Consider the following 23,195-nt stretch of genomic DNA (forward strand, 5'->3'; position numbering starts at 1 on the left):
ATGAAATAAATTAAAACTCTAGAACCATAAGTCACCAATCATACAATATGAAGTATGGCTGAGTCACGTTTTGTAGCAGATTTCAGATATCTGAATCAGGAAGTATGATTTTGCAGCTTTACAGCCGCGGCTGAAAAGGCCTCAATTTGCTTCCAAGTTATGTGTGTGAACTGATCTGGAATGACATTAGACAGAGAAGTATTGGGAAAACTGGTATGCTGTGAATATTCTTGTTACCATCCCTCTTGTTGAGTGTCTGATCCAGGAAGGGTACTTCTTTATCTATCCGTAAAAGACTGTCATGTAAAGGGACAGTTAGTGTATCTATTATGGGCTGCAGACTCACAAATGGCTAATCTGCCCAGAAGGAAGACAGCAGCCAGTAGGTGAATGATAAGAGGGCAGATACAGAAAAATAGAAGGAAAAACATGTGGAATCATATGAGTGTACAGCTAGTAAGCAGACAGAAAGCATTATAACTAAAAATAGAACAGAAATTACATAAAAGCAATAATCCTGCAATCAGAGCAATAGTGTAATCACTGAGGTAGAGTTCAACAGTTCATCCAGTAAATGGAGCAGGTCTTTAATCACACAAATTAGTGCAAAAATTCTCCTTCCAGTAATGCAGCTGTAGGTGTCACTGTAGATGTCACTGTTTTCAGACTAGTTTCGCAGCATGCTTCAAAAGGATGCCAACTCAGAGTAAATAAGGGGACTTTGAAGAAAGACAATAATACAAGATAAACAGAGCAGAACCATGAGGACTTAATAGTAGTTCATTCTACAATCTACGTAATGTGTGGCCAGTTCTTAAACAAAATGGCATAAGCTCAGGTTTGATACATTATGCAAATGTAATTGAAGTTAATTTGGAATAAAAAATACAAAAGAGTATACCATATACATTTCCCTGTATAAACAGTACAACATACGTCTACACCGTCATTCACGTGCTCTGACCATCTAATCAACGTGCAGTGTTCTTCCCAGATATTGTGCCATGTGACTTTCTAACAGTGCATTCAACTGGCAGCAAACGACTTTGACAATGTTTCATTCACTATTAAGTGGAACATCCCTATAAGCTTTCACAGAATTACCCAAAAAGGAATGGGAATTTTTCATCCATCGATATCGCAATTAAACTTCCTGCAATGCAAAACATAACTGTAAATCATTATTATGGAAGCTCCCTCTGGTGGCTAAAATAAGTACGAAAACAGTACTCGTTAGCTACTAAAAGTTTCTTAACGTTGCCTCCCCTGGGATTATTCATCTGCAATATCACTATAAACCTAAGATCTTCATCTTGATGGTTAGCCATGATCCAGTGGTCTGCCTACCAAGGGTGGTCTCAAAGTGCTGAAATCTAAGATTGCTTAAATGTTGAGCAATTCGATATTTAATCTTATGTTTAGTTTCCCCAATATACCATTTGTGGCATGAGTATCGGGTGGCTTAAACTACTTGTTGTGATTCACAATATGTTCTTGTTTTCAACAAACCAAAAAAAAAAATCTCTTTATAAATGGGCCACTCATACTTTATCTGTCACAATACACAGTCGTAATAGATCATCATATAGGAATTGTAAATTTAAAAAAGTATCATTCTTTAATTCCTTTAGCGATTTCTCAGGGGAGGAAAGTAATTCTGTCAAATCACAAGTAGGAGAAAAAGTTTTCAAATTCAAATAATATAAAACAAAGTGGGAAAGTATGCAAATAATGGTAACAAGTTATCTATTATGCAGTGAAATAGAAGGCAAATAAGAGCAGCACAAATTAGTTTCAGGCAAGGTATATAAAAAACTAAACCACGTCATGATGTAAAAGCTCGTTTAGGTCCAATGTTCCTGGGAGGGATGTCTGTGAAATCTCAGCAACCTAGGATACAGAACATACATAGGCATAACACTATCATGAGAATTAAACACATTTAATATTGCAGTAGACAGACATGGATTGTAACAAAATGTAAAGAGAATGGAATTTAAACCAATTGGGGCAAACTAGGTGTTGTCCTTTTTCTGGGGCAGTACAAAACATTTCAAGTTGCAGGGCACACAAAATATGTTAACTTCTTCTTGATGTAAACATTCATCTAGATTTACTGGGCCTGTTAAGCAGTTGCTCTTGAATCTGAATTACGTAAGGTAGAGTGATACAAATATTAATAAACTAAACACTTTAAGTAAAACAGGAACTGCAGGACAAAGTTTAAAAGCATTTAGTATGTGGACACAACAGAGAAAGAAAAAAAAAAACCAGGCAGGAACTTTACAGTAAATCTCCCAGTGAATGTAAAATTTATCCTAAATGTATCCTTGTAAATCAAAATCCAACAGTGAATGTTACGTTTTGAAACCAATGTAAGAAAGTTAAAGGCAGTTGCGTACAATCTTAGTAGGAGGAATGAAACCAGCTGGAAATAAGAAAACTGCATTTCAAAAATTAGCATGCCATCAGAAATATGAATTAGCAACATGTAAACTCTGTCAGGTGTACTGTGGGCGGCGCCACCGTGATCGATGGTATCAATTTAGACAGGGCTGCACAAAGCCCTTTGTCATCCCAATACATTTTCAAAATAGGTATCCGACACTGTTTCAACTTTAAGAATGCTGTCCCATACAAAGAATCAGGCTTTAATATATGAGTATAGTATGTGGTTCAATAAGATGAGCCATTTGGAATTGGATCCAGACTATAGAAATAAATGAATGATTTTACAGCCTGTATTACATATGCGCTGCATACCATGGAGGATTGAAAAGAATTAATGAAAACAAGGCAATTATCAGAAGAATATGGATACATATGCTCCCTAAAAGAAAGCATAAACTGGGGGGGGGGGGGGGGGGAAACATCAGGACATAATTTCAGTGAAGACTAGTACGAGCAGTGGTCACATAGTCAGGGTTCAAATGATGTAATGTCCTGCTTGTACTGGAAGGTGTCAATGAAGGTGAAAGGACAATTTTACGAACCTGGGAAAAAGACTGCAAACAAAAAATCAATTAAACAATGAGGGCCTCTGTCTAGGCCCCAAGTAACAATTCACATAATGTATGCACAATTGCTTAACTGGGTAATGAGATATGTTACCAACAAGCTGCTGCTTAAAAATCATTAGATAGACACATGTCATTAATTTGCACGTTTGAAAATTGGATACTGATATGACTATTATTCCCTTTTGTTTTGCTCATTAATGACATGTGGCTATTTGTAAGGAAGGGGAAAAAGTTTTAAAACAATAACTTGTGAGGGCAAATTAAACAAGAGCAAACTTAGACAGTTGCCTAGAAATGCACTGTAAGAGTATGAAATACTGTACTGTAAGGTATATAAAAATGCTTAACAACAACAATTCCTGGTTTTGTTTTGATATACGCCTTACAGTCAAATTTAGTATATAGAAATAAGACTATATTACAAAATTAGGGTTCCAATTTTAGTATATGTGCTGCCAAATAGCAGTGTAAGTGAACGGAGAGCACCTAAACATTTATCGGTTCTCCTGCAAGGAACCCCCCACCCCCACCCCCACATAAAGACAGATGAACAATGAAAGTCAAGGAATTAAGAGGTTATAATTTAGATTATGCTATAGAATGCAATAGTGGGCATGATTTTACAATGGTTCTTGTAGTATGCATTCTTTGCTATATAATAGTGTCAGAGGATAAGGAAATTAATTTTGCCTCATCAAATGCATTACACAGGAAAGTAATTTCTTTATTGCCGACCATAAGGGTTATGTGAGACACACATGACTTTTAAAATAATCATAAACTTTTTTAAGTCAAACCTAGTCATACAAGGAGTTACAATGTTAATAAACTGTAAGGTTTTATTATTTTTTTTAAAGGCAGACCTCGGGAACATCAGTCTGTAGCCTTGAAACTAGGAATAGAAAATTCAGAAGAATTCATGATAACCTGTAAAACAAAATCGTACTGAAGGAAACAAAGCTGCAGCCTTGACTGACCGTTAAGAAATATAGAGCAAGAAAGAGCCTATAATTTGGAAATTAAAAATTGTATTGCATTTGAAATAATCCTCTGGTTTCTGGATCAGGGGCCTGAAACAGAAAGCAGGTGGATTTAAATGCAAAATGCAATTAACTCATGCTGCACAGCTAAAATAAAGCATTACAAGGCAGGAAAAACAGCGTATTGAAAGGAAAACGCCCACATAAAAAACTGGCCAGTCGGCACTCACGCGCACACACACATTGATGACGGACAGCAACCGAAAGAAGAAACGTTGCTTAAAATAACAGCACAACCTCTGCCAGAACTTTAGGGAAGAAAGGAAAAAATAAATAAATATAGCTATGTTTAACCAAAAGTGTAAGGACACAAAACAGTTATCCTAAGGAACAGTAACTAACAGGGCTACAATGAGAAATCCATAGACAGAGCAGCTTTAAACCAAGCAAGCTATGCCAGGAATTTAGGGGAAAAAGAAAAAACAAAATACAGCTATCTTTTATACAAGTGAATCAAGTAACACAGACTGCAACTAAAAAAAAAAATCCTCTCGCTGTCTGCAAAACCACTCCAACACTTTTTTGTGCTTTTCACTGCATTCCAAAACAAAGCAAACTACAGATACCGAGTTGTTATCCTGCTCCAACGTTAACAATTACTTACAAGGACTTCTGCACTAAGGAATCAGTGGAAAACACTATTTTAAAAGGACACAATCTATTTCCTATCCTCAATGAAAGTATTTGAGAACTCAAATCAACAACAAAAAAAAAATATATATATATACTTACAGACGTCTATCAAAATTCCAGACATGCACCCTTGTGCAGCTGACGCGGGCCACACCCAGCTCACCTGCACTTATGGTAGGGACCGCAGTCACCTACCCCTTTGCAGAGAGATTCTTCAACCCTGCAGGCTCTTCACTCAACTCAACTCCGGAGTAAAAAAACAAAACTTTCCACAGTCCAGCTGCAGAAATAGCTGACTTTTTTTTTTTTTGGTCTTTCTGTTTTTTTCTTTTTTTCTGTTTCTCTTTTTCCCTTTTTTTTTTCTTTTGATTAGTTTAGAGGTCTATTAAGGCTAATTACACAGGGCAATCAGTCCCTGTTTGGGCGCCAAAATGTGTATTTCTGTCCCTTAGCCCCCACAGGGAGAGAAAGCACTACAGCCCCAATAGCTGGAAAAATAAGAAAGAGAACTTAGACTCTGTTACGCGCAGCCAGTAATTACCTTTTTTATCATAGAGCCAAAAAAATACAAACAATAGTTCTCTCCCTGAAGCAGGTTGTCAGTCAGCAAATGCGCATCCTGAAAGACAAGGACTGCTCAGCTAACACCTCCCAGACATCACATATATACTGTTGCAAATTCCATTTCTCATAAATCATGTGATTTCCCATAAACTGACACCATTATTTTATTTATTGCATTTGTATCCCACATTTTCCCACCTATTTTCGGGCTCAGTGTGGCTTACAATACATTGTGAATGATGGAAATACAATGTGTTACAGTACGATTATGAGTTACATTGTGAAGAGTTATGGGAAAACAGTGTCAAGTCAAGACATCATTTAGGGCGTGGAAACACTGGAATGTTACAATGGGGAAAAGATAGGGCGATAGAACAATAGCAGAGGACATAGGGTATCACAATTGTATTTGTGGGTGGAGATTGAGGTGTGGTGTAATACAGGGTAGGAAAATTCAGAAGAGAGTGTATTGATGCATTTCTATTAGTGTGAATGAACATCATATGTTTTGATCCTTGCCATAAATTTTCTCAAAGAGATATGTCTTCAATCGTTTGCGGAAGTCGGTTAATTCGTAGATCGTTTTCAGGTTGCGTGGTAGTGTATTCCAGAATTGCGTGCTCATATAGGAGAAGGTTGATGCACGCAGTACTTTGTATTTTATGCCTTTGCACTTAGGGAAGTGGAGGTTGAGGAAAGTTCGGGATGATCTTTTAGCGTTTCTGGGTGGCAGGTCTATTAAATCAGACATGTATGCAGGAGCTTCACCGTGAATGATTTTGTGAACTAAGGTGCATACTTTAAAGGTGATCCGTTCCTTGAGTGGGAGCCAGTGTAGTTTCTCACGTAAGGGTTTTGCACTTTCGTATTTTGGTTTTCCGAAGATGAGTCTGGCTGCTGTGTTCTGGGCTGTTTGAAGTTTCCTCAGTATTTGTTCTTTGCAGCCCGCATATAGTGAGTTGCAGTAGTCCAGATGGCTGAGTACGAGTGATTGCACTAAGCTGCGGAAGACGGATCTTGGAAAGAATGGTCTTATTCTTTTCAGTTTCCACATGGAGTAGAACATCTTTTTGGTTGTGTTGTTCGCGTGAGTTTCAAGTGTTAGGTGGCGGTCAATAGTGACTCTGAGGATTTTTAGAGTTTCAGAAATTGGTAGATTTAGTTTAGGTGTGTTAATAGCGGTAAATTTATTCCTGTTGTATTGGGAGGTAAGTATGAGGCATTGAGTTTTTTCTGCATTCAGTTTCAGTCGGAATGCATCTGCCCAGGTATTCATGATGTATAGACTTTGGTTGATTTCGTTGGAGATTTCATTAATGTCTTGTTTGAAAGGAATATATATCGTTACATCATCTGCGTATATGTAAGGGTTAAGGTTGTGGTTTGATAGAAGTTTTGCCAAGGGGATCATCATTAGGTTGAAAATAATTGGCGAGAGGGGGGGATCCCTGCGGTACTCCACATTCCGGTGTCCATGCATCAGACGTAGTTGAATTTGATGTGACTTGATATGAGCGCAAGGTTAGGAACCCCTTGAACCAGTTTAGGACATTGCCTCCGATGCCAAAATATTCAAGTATGTTTAATAGGATTCCGTGGTCAAGCATATCAAAGGCACTTGACATATCAAATTGCAAGAGGAGTATATTGGTGCCGGTAGCAATCATTTGTTTGAATTTGGTCATTAGGGTAATTAGTACTGTTTCTGTACTGTGATTAGACCGGAATCCTGATTGGGCATCATGCAGTATTGAGAACTTGTTAAGATAATTTGTGAGTTGTTTGGTTACCATCCCTTCGGTTATTTTGGTTATTAATGGTATAGATGCTACTGGTCTGTAGTTAGTTATTTCGCTTGCGTTTTTTTGTGTGTCTTTGGGTATTAGGGTGAGTAAAACTTTTCCTTTTTCCTTTGGGAAAAGTCCGTTTTGTAGCATGAAATCCACGTGGTTCGTTAGGTCTATTATGAATTGTTGAGGAGCTGATTTCATGAGGTTGTTTGGGCAGATATCTAGTTTGCAATGGGATTTGGCGAATCTTTTGAGCGTTTTAGAGATGAGGTCCTCTGACAGTGATTCGAATTCGGTCCAGATCTTGTCTGCTGGGTATATTCCGTCTTCTGGGTCTAGACAGTTTAGGAGTGTGGCGTATTCAATAGGGCTGGTGGGTATTTTAAGTCGTAATTGTATAATTTTTTCCTTGAAGTATTTCGCGAGGTCATCGACTCCTGGTGCGTCTTTGCTATTGTTTGTAACTGGTGTGGTGTCTAGCAATTTATTTACAAGGTAGAAGAGTTTGTGTGTGTCTTTGTAGTTTGGTCCAATCATTGTTTTGTTTTGTAGTGTAGTCTTTTAGTCTGTTTTATGGTACAGTATATTTGTATTTCCTCCGAAGTGATTTCCAGGCATTCAGTGTGTGTTCATCTTCCTTTTTGTTCCATGCGCGTTCTAGCTTTCTGACTTGTGTTTTGAGTTTTTTCAGCTCTTCGGTGAACCATGGATTAGATTTTTTCCTACGTGATGTTCTGGTTTGGATTGGGGCAATTGTGTCTAATGTTGTTTTACATATGTCATCCCGTTCTTGGAGGAATTGAATGGTGTCTGTATTTGTTGACCATTCATTTTGGTAGACCTGTTGCCAGAATGTTGTGGGGTCTATTTTTCCTCTCGTGGTGTATGTTGTTCGTTCATGGTTGTTGATTGCGTTTCTGTGTATTTTTCGCCAGTGGAGGGAGACTTGTGCTTTATAGTGGTCTGTCCATGGTGTGGGTGTCCATCTTGTGTCTGTAAGTAGGAGAGTTGAGTTTGAGTCGAATTTGTGTGTAATGATGTCTAGCGTGTGTCCCTTTTTGTGTGTTGGTTGAGTATTAGGTGCATGTAAATCCCAGAGTTTTAAGAATTCTTTACATTCTTGTGTGCCTGTTGAGGTGTCATCTTCGAGGTGTAGGTTGATGTCTCCTATTATGAGGATGTTTGAGGCAGAGACACATGTGTTAAAGATAAAGTCCATGAGTTGCATTTGGGAGTCTTTCCATTTTCCTGGTGGTCTGTAAAATAGGATTGCGCTGAGGTGTTCTTGTAGGTTCGGATGAGTGATTCTTGTTGAGGCTGTTTCGAGTTGTGGTGAGGTGGATTCGCCAATGGTTGTGATGGTGAACTCGGATTTGTAAATTATGGCTATTCCGCCACCTCTTTTTCCATTTCTTGTCCAGTGGGTTATTTTGTATTCAGGTGGGCATGTCTCTTTGATGGCAGGGTCTGTAGGGCTGTGGAACCATGTTTCTGTGATGAATAGAAGGTCTAGATTCTATGTGGTGATCCAGTCTAGTATGTCTACTGAGTTGCTTACTGCTGATCTTGCGTTGATGTATCCTATTCGGATTGAGCGGTATGGTTCTGTAGGGAGGTTTGATGTGTTTATTTTTATTAGTTGTCTGTTTCCCCGGTGGTTGAATTTGTCATTGTTGGTTTTTTTCTCTTTCTGTTGGTGGTGTTCATATGTGGAGATTTTTCCTTTTGGGTGGTTATTGTATTTTTGGTCTGGTGAGTTGTTAATAGGTTGTACATAGAGTTAGTGGATTATGGTAGGGTTGTTGTTGATACTGGGGGTGGTCCATGCGTGGTAGATTATGGGAATGAGGTAGATTATTATCAGTAACTTGTTGGTGTTCATGTTTGGTTTTTGTGGACGGTGTTCGTGGTATTTTTGGCAATATCAGTAGATTGTGGGCAGAGGTAATATCAGCAGCATGTAAATGTACAAATAAACAATATATATAGTAGTTTAGTTAGCTCTTCTCAGCAGTAAATGTACACAGAAGATCTACACAGAAAATATACACAGTCATTGATTCCTAACCACTACTCACTTGTCCTGTATCCTTTTCTTCTCTTTAAATAACTAATATAGTTAGTTCTTCTAAGCAGTAAACATACACAGAAAATATACAAAGAAAGTATGCACAGTCACTGATTCCTAACCACTACTCACTTGTCCTGATCAATTAGAATATGAGCTAGGTCAATGTCGATATTTAGTTCGATAGTTAAATCAATAGAATATGGACTTTACCTATTATTGTGATCTTACATGGCATTCAGGCAGTGCAAGCATGCAAACATGAGGCTGTGCTTTCGGAACAGAGATGGCGCAGCGATACTTAGTTCATCATGGGCTTTCTCGGTCCGAGTGGTCCGTTGGCCGCGTGGTTGGGTCGCCATTGTTGTTTCGCTGGGCCGTTCCGTTTCACGTTCTTGCTCAAGTCCGTGCTGTGGTACGATTAATTCAGACGCTTTGCAGGCAGGTCTCCCGGTGGCCACATGGTCAGGCTGGTCATTTGAGACGCCGCATTCACGGGGCTTTGTCGGAAGGGCGTCCGCTTAGAGCCACGGAATATGGCTACGGTTCGCCCCTGTATCTCCCTGTCTCCAGACGTATGGGTCGCACTCTCCGGTACACAACTCAGACATTCAGAGCAGTCCGGGAGCGGTTAAGCGCAGGAGCTCTGTTCCAGAGCTCCTATCGTCGATCATTGGTTCTGATTCGGGTTTACCGGGGGTGGGTCGCAGGATTGGTATGTCGATCCCCGTGTGGTTGCTCGGTCCCCGGACCTCGTCGTTGAGTCCCGCTTGTTGTTTTCGTCTATGCTGATTCTGTCTGTGGAGGTATTCCACCTCTCCGGTGTTAGTAGGACAGTTCAGCTTATGTTATTCGACAGGGTGGTTTAGAATGCGGCCCCCGGCGGAGCTCTTGTCTCAGCGTCAAATCGGGTTCCCATGTTGCACATCGTAATTTCACAATGTGTAAGTGGTGGTCTTTGCCACTTCGCTTCTCTCTGCCCTTCTAAGTGTAGTGCTCGGTCCCCGCTTCCGAGTTTTGTGATCGGTGCCTACCTTCGGGGTGATAAGGATCATCCGTTTATCTGATCGAGCGCTCGGCGCATGAGGTGTAGCTGGGTGATGCTCACCGGAGGCTTCTCGGTAGCCCGTAGGATATTGTGCTGAGTTATCGGCAGGTTCACGCACCTCTCAACCGTGCCACTTTTGTTAGGTCGCGGCTTTATCGGCAAATTTAATCCTCTGCGATCCGTTAGTGTCTGTGCTGAGGCTGCCAGCGGACGGATGGACCTTGTGAGGTGCAGACACACTTCCTAAGACCTCATCTCTTGGATCTCTGGTCTCTAGGTCTGTTTGGGCCAGTTGTTTCGGCGCTGCAATCCACCGGTCGGCTCCTGTTTATCTCCGATTCGATCTGTTCTGTTCGGGTCCGTTCGAGGATGGTCAGGTAGGTCAGTTATTTCGGGACCTCAGGAGCTCGGTTACGGAGCTCCTTACCTGTCGGCCATCTTACCATATATGGATTGGTCATGTATTCTATCAGTCTCTCCTGATGTGTTTGCACGTGAACAGTCTGTGGCCATTGGCTAGTCAATTATCAGTATAGCATGCAGTTAGTCCCAGAGCAAAATAATTACATAGAACAATACCCTTGCACCACTTGTTCCTCTGATCTCATCCCCACCAACTTACTTAACACCATTTCTCATACTGTCACCCCCTCCATCTGTGATATCCTCAACCTCTCTTTCTCCACTGCAACTGTCCCTGACACCTTCAAGCACACCGTAGTCACACCTCTCCTCAAAAAACCTTCACTTGACCCTACCAGTCCTCCAACTAACACCCCATCTCCCTCCTACCCTTCCTTTCCAAAATACTTGAGCGTGCTGTTCACAGCCGCTGCCTTGATTTTCTCTCCTCTCATGCCATCCTCGATCCGCTTCAATCCGGTTTTCGCCCTCTACACTCGACAGAAACGGCACTCTCTAAAGTCTGTATTGACCTGTTCCTTGCCAAATCCAGAGACCACTACTCCATCCTCATCCTCCTTGATCTATCCGCCGCTTTTGACATTGTAAATCATGATTTCCTTCTTGCCACACAGTCCTCATTTGGGTTCCAGGGTTCTGTCCTTTCCTGGTTCTCCTCCTATCTCTCCCACCGCACTTTCAGAGTACACTCTCATGGATCTTCCTCCACCCCATCCCGCTCTCTGTTGGAGTTCCCCAGGGATCTGTCCTTGGACCCCTTCTTTTTTCAATTTGCACCTCTTCCCTGGGCTCACTGATCTCATCTCATGGTTTCCAGTATCATCTTTATGCTGATGACACCTAGCTGTATCTCTCCACACCAGACATCACCATGAAGACCCAGGCCAAGGTATCGGCCTGCTTATCCGACATTGCTGCATGGATGTCCAACCGCAACCTGAAACTGAACATATCCAAGACCGAGCTTATCGTCTTTCCACCAAAACCCACTTCTCCTCTTCCTCCACTCTCTATCTCAGTTGATGGCACCCTCATCCTCCGATGCCCGCAACCTCAGAGTCATCTTCAACTCCTTCCTCTCCTTCTCTGCGCATATCCAGCAGATAGCCAAGACCTGTTGCTTCTTCCTCTATAACATCAGCAAAATTCGCCCTTTCCTCTCAGAGCACACCACCCGTACTCTCGTCCAAGCTCTCATTACCTCTCGCCTTGACTACTGCAACCTACTCCTTACTGGCCTCCCACTTAGCCATCTATCCCCCCTTCAATCCGTTCAGAACTCTGCTGCATGTCTTATATTCCGCCTGAACCGATATACTCATATCACCCCTCTTCTCAGGTCACTTCACTGGCTTCCAATCAGATACCGCATACAGTTCAAGCTTCTCCTTCTTACCTACAAATGCACTCAGTCTTCAGCCCCTCATTACCTCTCTACCCTCATTTCCCCTTACTTTCCCGACTGTAACCTCCGCTCACAGGACAAATCCCTCCTCTCAGTACCCTTCTCCACCACCACCAACTCCAGGCTCCGCTCATTCTGCCTCGCTTCATCCTATGCTTGGAATAAACTTCCTGAGCCCTTATGTCAAGCCCCCTCCCTACCCATCTTCAAATCTTTGCTCAAAGCCCACCTCTTCAATGTTGCTTTCGGCACCTAACCTTTATACCTTTCAGGAAATCTAGACTGCCCCTATTTGACTGACTGTACATTTGTCCTTTAGATTGTAAGCTCCTTTGAGCAGGGGCTGTCCTTCTATGTTAAATTGTACAGCTCTGCGTAACCCTAGTAGCGCTTTAGAAATGTCAAGTAGTAGTAGTAGTAGTAGTGTCCTCTCTCTGTCTCTCTCCACAAATGCAACATACTGGTAGGCTTCACTGATTGTGATAATAAAGATTGACTCAAATTTTTCATAAGGGTGTCAAAGGAGGACTCAGAGAAGAGTTTCTGAAGTATAAAATTGGTAAAATTTGGAGAATTGTAGAGCTCTTTGAGAGTCTGTATAGTGTGGATTTCCTATGGAATCAATTCTGTGAGATAAGCAGGCTTGACTTGACTTTGTTTTGCTTTAAGGAACTGTGCTAGCAAATATCCTGATTTATTAGACAGATTTCTGAATATTTATGGAGGAAAGGGCCTGTTGACTAAGAATGGTGTTTAAGTTATATCTATTGAAAAGAAAAGTTTCTGGTTATTGTTTTTCAAGAGATTTAGTTTCATTTTTCAATAGATCTAACTTTTTTTATATATATACTCCCACAGAGTAATTTGTTATAACTCCTCTGATAGTGGCCTCATAGGCATCCCACCATATATTAACAGGAGAATTATGTAGAGGATTATTGGTAAAATAATCTTCAGTGGAATTTTTCAACAGAGATATAAAAGAGTCCTCCTTTAAGAGGGAAGTGTTGAGTCTCCATGCTAAAGATTTTTTAGTGGTTGAGATATTTGAGAAGTATAATGAAATAGTGTAATAGTCAGATATATTCCTACTGTGAATTTGGGAATTAGCTACACTAGGTATGAGAGTTTTGGAGATCAGGAAACAGTTGATTCTTGAGTAACTCATGTGAGGTGGGGAGAAGAAGGTGAAGTCTTTTTTTGTGGGATTAAACAGTCTCCATATGTCTACAAGACCCAGTGAAGAAATGAGTGAGTGTAAGGCAGAAAAAGCTTTGGATTGGTAATAAGGGCAATTGGAGAGCCTGTCAAGAAGAGGGTCAAGAATTTGGTTAAAGTCCCCACCTAAAATTATAGGGTTACGGAGAGAGCTGTTGATTTTTGAAGCTAGTAGATGAAACAAATCAGGAGAGTCTTTGTTGGGTGCATATATATATTTAAGAGAGTAACTGGTGTATTATTTATCAAGTTGTCCACTTTAACCTATCTGCCTTCCACATCACAAGATTGTTTAATAATATTAATTGAAAGGGGTTTCTTGTGTAAGATTGCCACTCCGTTTTTTTGTGTGCACTGCAGGAGAGTGTGCCATGAGAAGTTTTTGTCTTGGAGGCTTTTAGAGTCTGAATCTGATAGATGCATTTCCTGAATAAAAGCCAAGTCAGAGTTCAAATTGTGTAAATATATTAGAAGTTTCTTCCTCTTAATACGGTTATTTAAAACTTTCATGTTAATGGAAGTAATTCTCATATAAGGTGTTAGATAATAATACAGGAAACAAAAACTGACTTGGCTTTTTGTGAAAAGGTTATATCAATAATATCACAAGTCAAATAGGCGGGAAAGTTGACAAAAAGGAGAATTACAAGTATGCCTATATGCTCAAAACAGTGGGAGGGAGAAAAAATTAAGAAAAACATTAGGAAAAATGGATTCAGAGAAAACAATGGCATAGAACAGAGAACAATGCCAATACAATTGTAATAAATCGGTACGGTAGAAGGGAGACACATATTGAGAGAATTAGAGGCTCAAAATTTAACAGTATGAATCTGCAGAGAGCTAGCACAGAAAACTTTTTGCAGCATGTAATCTTACAAATACCGAGGGAATAACAATTGTTAGGAGATTGGAGATAATTGGAAAAATTGGAGAAAAGTGAGCTACATTAAACATTTATAGGAAGTATTATGCAAATATATATAAATCTCATTATGCAATGGAAATAAATTCCAAAATGAGAGAAAGGACTGGAAGAGGGAAATTAAGATGTTTATTTCAAACCTTGTTAATGTTTAGGTCTCAAAAGGTGTCCAGAAAAGGTTTTAGGGCCTCCAGGTCATCAAAGGTGCGGGCAGAATTGTGGATTGTCATCCACATTTGGGCAGGGTAAAGGAGATCAAATTGAGCGCCAAGAGACTGTAGGCGATTACATTGTGCACGAAGTTGTTGTCTGCGATGAACTTGCTGAGATCCTGGAAAATTAAGACTTTCATGCCATCATAGAAAATAGGCGATTTCAGTTTGGCATTTTGCAGAATTGCTAAAGTTTGAGGGTAGCGGAGAATCTTCAGGACAATCGGTTGAGGGAAACGATGTTGTGCAGGTTTGCCAGAGATGACTCCTTGGGCCCTTTCGATTTCAAGCGGTGGGCTAAAGTTTAAACCCAAAAGCGTGGGTAGGAGATTTTCCATAAACGTAATGAAGTCAGAGCCCTCTGCACCTTCTTTAATTCCAGGGACTCATAAGTTGTTTCTCCTTGCTCTATTGTTGAGATCTTCAAGATCTTTTTAAGTGAATCAATCTCTTTTGTTTTTGATCAGAGAGAAGAGATTTCATTGGAATTAGCTTCACACTTCAGGGAGAGAGAATCCATGCGCGATTGAGTTTGTAAAAGCTGAGATTTTGTTTCATTAATATCTTCTCTGAATTGGGAAATGGGGAGGTGAGTATCTTTGAGAATACCTCTGTGAGAGAGACGTTCACACATAATGGTCTGCATCGTGATATCCTCATTGCCAGTCTAGGCCACCATTGCAACTTGATAAGAGGAATCTTGATGAGGTTTCTTAGAGGCGAGAGATGAGGGCTGCTTAACATCTGCCTTCGGAGATTTGTTTGGCATGATATCAGGTAAATATTAAGATGTTATTTGCTGTAAGCAAGCGAGATAAGTTGTAAGCAATCTGCCGGATTCTTTAACTCTGAGCGGGAGCTGAGAGATTAAGCCGCCATTCTCTGTCACGCTCAGCAGCGCCCCCCTATACCAATTGTTTTTAACCACCCTTAGGGTTTAACAAGCGATATCATGTACATATGATGTCTGGATGAATTAAGACCATAGTAACATTGTAATATAGTAGATGAGGGCAGATAAAGACTGGTATGTTCTATTCAGTCAAAACTTTAATCAAATGCCTAAAATATGTACTACTTGGTAATAGTAATGAAACAGTGATTGAATATTTACATAGCAGGCAGCCAACAGATTTATTTTCCATAGAAAATAATGAATTTTGTATGAACTTGACAGCTAATAGGGTGCTGCTTGCTACTGTATTTTGTATTTTGGTGGTGTATTGTTTGTCTCCATAATAAAATCACAATCTTGTATATACAATCACATAGCCGGGAAAAAGATCTTTTTTAAAAAACATGCCTTTTATAAGCAAACAGACTTGAAGAAGAAATAAATATATACAACAGAACTGGAAAGTCTTGGTACATTTATACTAACTCTGGACAAAACTTCTGCATGAAAGATTCTTTTCCCTCATTATTCAATACCTCTCTTTGAAATAGTAGTAATAACAAAAATTAAGTGCATTTTTATAATATATACTGCATTCCACAAAACAAAAGGCGCAAGTTCCCACATACCATATTTTTCTTTTGATGCATGCACAGGAAAAAAAAAGATGTTAAATGCTCCCATGTTTCAACCTATTTATTTTATTTATTGTACACTTATATCCCACATTTTTCCCACAGTTAATTTTTGTACGTAAAAAATAAAATTCTGAATGTTGTACATTTGATTCTCCTAACATGATGTCTGTTTTGGTGGCCCTTAGTAGGTGAAAACCTCTCTGAATGATTGCAACGCCTGCTAGGGTGTTAGTCCCTATAATCAGCCCCTTCAAATGACACACTGATTACGATTTAGAACTAATTACTACTATGACTTTTCAAACCAATATTTCCTTTGTGAACATCCATATGCTGCACAAGCTGGCATAAGTGAGATCAAATAAAAATGCTACCAACAATAATGAACGACAACATGGATGCAGCAGCTGATAGGTTTCTTTGCTCTGTTTTGGGTGTACCATCTTAATGGTAGCCCAGATTAGTAACTCTGCCATATGTTTCTCTTCATCCTAAACACCTCCACACAAATATGTACTTTTAACGTAGTTTAATATTACTTCCTCTGAAAAATAGCTGACTATAATTTAGCTGTTCTAGGGGAAAATAACAAACCTCAAATGCGATGCCCAAAGAAAAGGTTTGAATTGGTCCATAAGTGGACAGGAAAGAAATCTGCATTTTATAAACTACAGTCCAGTGACATTTGAAGGTAGATATATATATATTTTTTTTCAATCCTCAGACTCCTCCACAATCCAGATGCAGTCAGAATTGTGCTCCTGGCTTCAGGAAATTACCCAGAGAAGGAAAGCCTGTCTGCTGCTATGACTGTATTCCCTGTCCAGCTGGACATATCTCCAATCAAACTGGTGAGTGATACACAACACATGAGAGGCTCATAGTGGCATGTTATTCAGCCCCGCTTCTTAAAGGACATTATTTTATTCTATTCTGTTATCTTGGATTTATAAATTGCAGAAACCCAAGAGGTCCAAAGCTATATATATAATAGTGTCATATTCCTGATCTGCAATAAAACAGTTACAAGCACTAACAGGGGAATTTTCGAAAGAGAATGGCGCCCATCTTCCAACACAGATCGGGAGATGGGCGTCCTTCTCTCAGAGTCGCCCAAATCGGCATAATTGAAAGCCGATTTTGGGCGTCCCCAATTGCTTTCTGTTGCAGGGATGACCAAAGTTCCCAGGGGCGTGTCGGAGGCGTAGCAAAGGCGGGACTGGGCGTCCTCGAGCGATAATAAAAAAATGATGGACACCCCTGACGATCACTTGGCCGACTTTACTTGGTCCTTTTTTTATGACCAAGCCTCAAAAATGTGCCCTAAATAACCAGATGACCACCGGAGGAAATCGGGGATGACCTCCCCTGACTCCCACCCTGAAAAAACAACTTTAAAAACTTTTTTTTTTAGAATATTGGTGAAGGATGTCCTTTGCTATGCCTCTGTCCCTGTGACAGCAGTTGAGGACTTCCAAAGTGTGGATGTTTCTATGAGAAGGATGTCCATGCCTTTGCTGTGCCTCTGACATCCCCTTTGTTTATTTGGATTACAAGTAGCAGCAGTGGGATTTGAACCAGCTACCTCTGTATTGCAAGACCAGTGTTCTTACCACTGGCCACTCCTCCACGCCCTTGAAATTTGGACGTCCCTGTGTGAGGGTGGGCAGTAGAGGACATCCAAAAAGTTTGAAAGAAGGATGTCCACACCTTTGTTATGCCTCCGCTAACACACACACCTCCCCCCAGGGACCTGCATACTGCCCCCCCAACAGGGACAGCCAAATTTCAAGGTCGTGGAGGAGTGGCCTAGTGGTTAGAGCACTGGTCTTGCAATCCCAAGGTGGCCAGTTCAAATCCCACTGTTGCTACTTGTGATCCAAAATCCAAATAAACAAAAGGGATTACAGAGGCATAGCAATGGCATGGATGTCCCTCTCACAGAAACATCACATTTTGGACATCCTCAACTGCCATCACAGGGATGTAGGCATAGCAAAGGAAGTCCTTCACCCATACTCTTAAAAAAAAACATCCCTGACGAGCACTTGGACGTTTTCACCTGGAGTTTTGTTTTTCTAAAGTTGTAGATGGCTATTATACATGCAGCTTGTCTGCATGTATGAAGCCGACTTTGGCATGCACAGAGCAGCCTCGCATAATGCGTGGCTGCTGTGCACTGGCTTCCCCTCCTTAGGAAGGAAATCATATGCAAATGAGCTAACAGTGAGCAGCTCATTTGCATGCGATTTCTTCATGCATGCCCGTTCCTTTTCGAATCGCCAAGGGATCTGTAAGGGAAGGGCTTTTTCTGTTCAGTTAGTGGACCAGTGCTCTACGAATGCTGCTCCTCCACGACCAAATGGCTTGGATTTGGTAGTTTCTGAGATGGGTGTGGTCGGTTTCCATTATCACCGACCATCTGTAAGTATAGGCTATTTCTTCCCGTCTCTTCCGAACCTCAGGAGGGATGCAGAAAGTTCTTCGTTCCTTCACACAGCTAACAGGGCATTTGCTTAAGTGGCCACTGTCTCCTATATACTTACACATATCTACAAATTATTGCCCGTTAGCACTTGTTAACCCCAATTATTGATACTTACTGATTATTAAATATTTATTGCTTGTTAAACACAGTTATTCATACAATTAAGGGCCAATGTGGTGAAAATTAGCCAATTACATTACGTGCATAACTGACTCTATTCTATAATCAATTTTCCAACTTTGTGCCCAACTTTAGGCCCCATTTATAGAATTTGTGCACATAAAATCCATTGTCTATATGTATTCCTGGATTGGCCGCTGTCGTGGACAGGATGCTGGGCTCGATGGACCCTTGGTATTTTCCCAGTGTGGCATTACTTATGTACTTATGTGGTGAAGTGGTATCAAAATTAATTCGGTATTTGAAAATTCCTTGTTGGGAACTTACCATAGGTCCCCTGCACTTTCGACAGAAAAAGAACATACAAAATTTACTAAAAATGTAATTCAATCAAAACAGCAAAGAATATCAAGAACAACAAAGCAGCAAAAACACAGAGCAGGCAATTCTGTAACAGGATTCACCATTTAGCCACTAAAATTAAGCAGCTCATGGAAATGTTAGCGCATAGTAATATAGTAGATGATGGCAGAGAAAGACCTGTACGGTCCATCCAGTCTGCCTAACAAGATAAACTCATATGTCCTACTTTATGTGTATACCTGACTTTTGATTTGTATCTGCCATTTTCAGGGCACAGACCGTAGAAGTCTGGCCAGCACTAGCTCCGCCTCCCAACCACTAGCCCCGCCTCCAACTACCGGCTCTGCCACCCAGTGGCGTACCAAGGGGGGGGCGGTGGGGGCGGTCCGCCCCGGGTGCCAGTGGGTGGGGGGTGCTCCGCTCCCGCCGCCTCCCGTGGCCGTTCCCGCGGCGCCGCACATTTAAAAAAACCGGCGAAGCAGCGTCGCAGGCAGCGCCTCGTGCCCTGCTTGTAAAAAAAAAAAAAATCAAATCTCCTTCCTCCTTCTCCTCCTCGTCTTGACGTCTTGACGTCGACTCGGGCCTTTCAATCAATTTGATTGGAAGGCCCGAGTTGACGTCAAGACGAGAAGGAAGGAGATTTGATTTTTTTTTTACAAGCAGGGCACGAGGCGCTGCCTGCGACGCTGCTTCGCCGGTTTTAACGGGAATGAGGTGGGGAAGGAGAGGGGCGAAAGGGACTCGGGTGGGGGTTTCAGAGGGGAGAAGGGGAACTGGGGTGGGGGTGGTCTCAGACAGGGGAGGGGAGAAGGGGACTGGGGTGGGGATCTCAGAGGGGAGAAGGGAAGGGGAGGGGGAGAAGGGGGACTGGTGTGGGGGTGTTCAGAGGTGAGAAGGGGACTGGGGTGGGGATCTCAGTCAGGGGAGGGGGAGGGGAGAAGGGGACTGGGGTGGGGATCTCAGAGGGGAGAAGGGAAGGGGAGGGGAGAAGGGGACTGGGATGGGGGTGTTCAGAGGAGAGAAGGGGACTGGGGTGGGGGTCTCAGACAGGAGAAGGGGAGAAGGGGACTGTGGTGGGGGTCTCAGCACAGGAGAAGGGGAGGGGAGAAGGGGTCTCGGGGTGGGGGTGTTCAGAGGGGAGAAGGGGGCTGGAACTGGGGGCTGAAAAAAGGGGCAGAGAGAGAGAGGGGACAGATCCTAGATGGAAGGGGGGAGCGAGAGGGAGGGCAGACCCTGGATGGATGGGAGAGGGAGGGCAAATGGGGGATTGAAGGGGCAGAGAGAAAGGGCAGGCAGTGGATGGAAGGGACGGCAGAGAGGGCAGACACTGGATGGCAGAGAGAGAGAGAGTAAAGACAGATGCTGGATGGAAGGAAGACGGTGAAAAGAAGATGAGAAAAGCAGAAACCAGAGACAACAAACTGTAAATAAAATATATTTTTTTATTTTTTTTGCTTTAGGATAAAGTATTGTAGATGTGTTAAATGTTTATAATAGAACATGTAAATAAGGTAATCTTTTTATTGGACTAATTTTAATACATTTTGACTAACTTTCGGAGAACAAAACCCCCTTCCTCAGGTCAGGATAGGATACTGTAACAGCACTATACTGTACTGACCCGAGGACGGAGGTTTTGGCCTCTGAAAGCTAAATGTATTAGTCCAATAAAATGGTATTATTTTACTTTCTATATTTGTTTTATTTCTATTTGTTAATTTGTAAAGTGGTGATTGGTACTTGATAGGTTTTTTTTTTCAAATTTATATCTGCAGTCTTTATATTTTGCACAGTACTAGGGGACAGTTTCTGTTTCTGTGGTGTTGCATTGTATGCAGAGTCTGGCATTGGGGGTTCAGTTTAATTTTTGTCTAAATAGAAAGTTTATGATTACTTATTCTATAGTGGATTAGGGTGTATCTGTGTTTGTGAAAAAGACATGGCTTTCAGTTGGCATTGACTGTGCAGGATTTACGATCTGTACTATTCTGTCTGGTTTCGTTTTACAATAGTTGAATTGATGTTCTAGTGCTCACTGTAGTGTTTAAGATGATTTCCTTTTCCTTGTGTGACTCGTAGAAATGACTGCTTATGGTATGGTAGAATTGCTCTATAGGTCCTGAGTGTTTTGTATTCTCGGCATGCCTAGTACTGGATTTGGGGTGGGGGGTGTTAAAAAATGACCGGCCCCGGGTGTCAACTACCCTAGGTACGCCACTGCTGCCACCCAATCTCCGCTAAGCTTCTGAGGATCCATTCCTTCTGTACAGGATTCCTTTATGTTTATCCAACGCATTTTTGAATTCCGTTAACGTTTTCATCTCCACCACCTCCCGCGGGAGGGCATTCCAAGCATCTACCACTCTCTCCGTGAAAAAATACTTCCTGACATTTTGATAGATGTGACATTTATGCATGAACCGCACAACATTTTCCATGTCTCCCATTATGGATCTAGAACAATGCATAGAACTGAATCTTTATTGATTATGCTGGTTACTAAAATTAAGACCTTGTTAAGTCAAAATATTCTATCTGTCTAATTCAATTTGATGTTTCAGGGGCCTTTCATATTGTTGATAATACGTTATTGCTAAATAGGCTGAATGGATTGGGTTTGGATGGTATTGTTCTGAAGTAGTTTAAGGGTTTTTTTTTTTGGTAATAGGCAATATAGTGTCAAAAAAGGAACATTTTCAGAGTTTTAGAGCTCAGTTTATAGCGACCCTTAAGGTTTGTCTTTGTCACCGATTTTATTCAAAGTTTTTATGCGTTCTCTGGGAATATTTTATCAACCTCATTATTTTTTGATGCTTCTTATACAGATGGCATTTTTATTTTGGTACCAGTCATAAATGATTTAATTTCAGATTTTACTTCCAACACAAGATGCTGGGTATCAACTAATCTGATAAAGGTGTAATACAGCTAAGACTAAGTGTGCCCTACTTTGACACATCTTTAGCAGAGTACCACCAAACTTAGTTCTTAACAAAAATGCAGAGTAAATATTATGGGTGCCACAGCTATGTTTAACTTTAACTTTGTAAAGCATACATTTCACAAATTCTGCACTCTGTCTGGTTTCGTCATACAACTGTTCAAATACAGACTGTATAAGTGACCGCTTGTCAATCGGGCATGCTGAGCTTGATTTTTTCTCTTTCTCTGTAGAATCCATTGGCTGCTAATCTAATTCCTGAAAACAAGGTAAAATTCACATTGGCAGCAGAGAATAATAATTGACTGAGAGCAAAACAGTAAAAACATTATTTTTAGAAATTAACTTCCCCCTTGCAACCACACTCTGCCTCACTCAACATCATTCATCCCACAGTTCCTATTCCTATAATTTACAGCTCCCCCACTTTTAACCAAGTTTAGTCATCCACATATGAATAAAACCAAAACATGAAAGACTCCAGAAGAAATTGGAGAGACATGGGATAGGAGGTTATCCTGCTTATAACTCAACACCCAAGGGAAGGGTGCTATGCACCTGGGAGCTGTTTTACCTTTTTATTTTTTTTTGTAAAAGTGGCCCCTAGGGTGCCCGGTTCGTGTCCTGGCATGTGAGGGGGACCAGTGCACTACGAATTCTGGCCCCTCCCACAAATAAATGTCTTGGAGTTATTCGTTTTTGAGCTGGGCGCTTTTGGTTTCCATTATCGCTGAAAAACAAAAACGCCCAACTCAAAAAAAGATAAACATCCATGTTTTTCGAAACTATGGTTCGGTCCGCCCCTTCACGGACCCGTTCTCGGAGATAAACGCCCATGGAGATAGACGTTTCCGTTCGATTATGCCCCTTAGTGTCCTATTGTGGCTTAAAAACTGGTTACAGGATAGAAAACAGAGAGTAGCTTTAAATGATCAGTATTCTCAATAGAGAATGGTAGATAGATGGAAAGTGATGACCACAAATGCTCACAGTCTAAGCAATAAAGTTCATGACCTTCAAGCCCTGATGTTGGATGCAGACTTAGACATTGTTGCAATCACAGAGACATGGATAAATGGTTCCCATGAATGGGATGCAAACATACACCAGGCTATAATCTATTTAGGAAGGATAGAGATGGTCATAAAAGTGGAGGAGTAGCTCTGTATGTGAGAAATGATATCACGGCGAATGAAATGACAGGGACATGGGGAAAAGAAGAAGCAATATGGATCACCTTAAAAAGAGATGATAGAACCTCTGTCCACGTGGGTGTTGTCTACAGACCCCCGACACAACTGGAGGAACTAGATAGAATCTGATCGCGGATATTCATAAGTTAGGAAGAAGAGAGAGGTGCTGTTGCTGGGAGATTTCAATCTGCCGGATGTAGATTGGAAGGTT

General features: G+C 41.2%; 1 protein-coding gene across 1 annotated transcript in view; it reads left to right on the top strand.

The window, feature by feature from the left end:
* Positions 1-23,195, top strand: part of LOC115464388 (vomeronasal type-2 receptor 26-like) — an 80,904-nt gene that overhangs the window by 50,129 nt on the left and 7,580 nt on the right. The window contains exon 7 of the mRNA XM_030194774.1: positions 16,604-16,730. Coding sequence (XP_030050634.1) covers positions 16,604-16,730 — 127 coding nt within the window. The remainder of the gene's footprint in view (positions 1-16,603; positions 16,731-23,195) is intronic.

This window comes from Microcaecilia unicolor, chromosome 3 (genome assembly GCF_901765095.1).
Source record: "Microcaecilia unicolor chromosome 3, aMicUni1.1, whole genome shotgun sequence".
Lineage (NCBI taxonomy): Eukaryota > Metazoa > Chordata > Amphibia > Gymnophiona > Siphonopidae > Microcaecilia > Microcaecilia unicolor.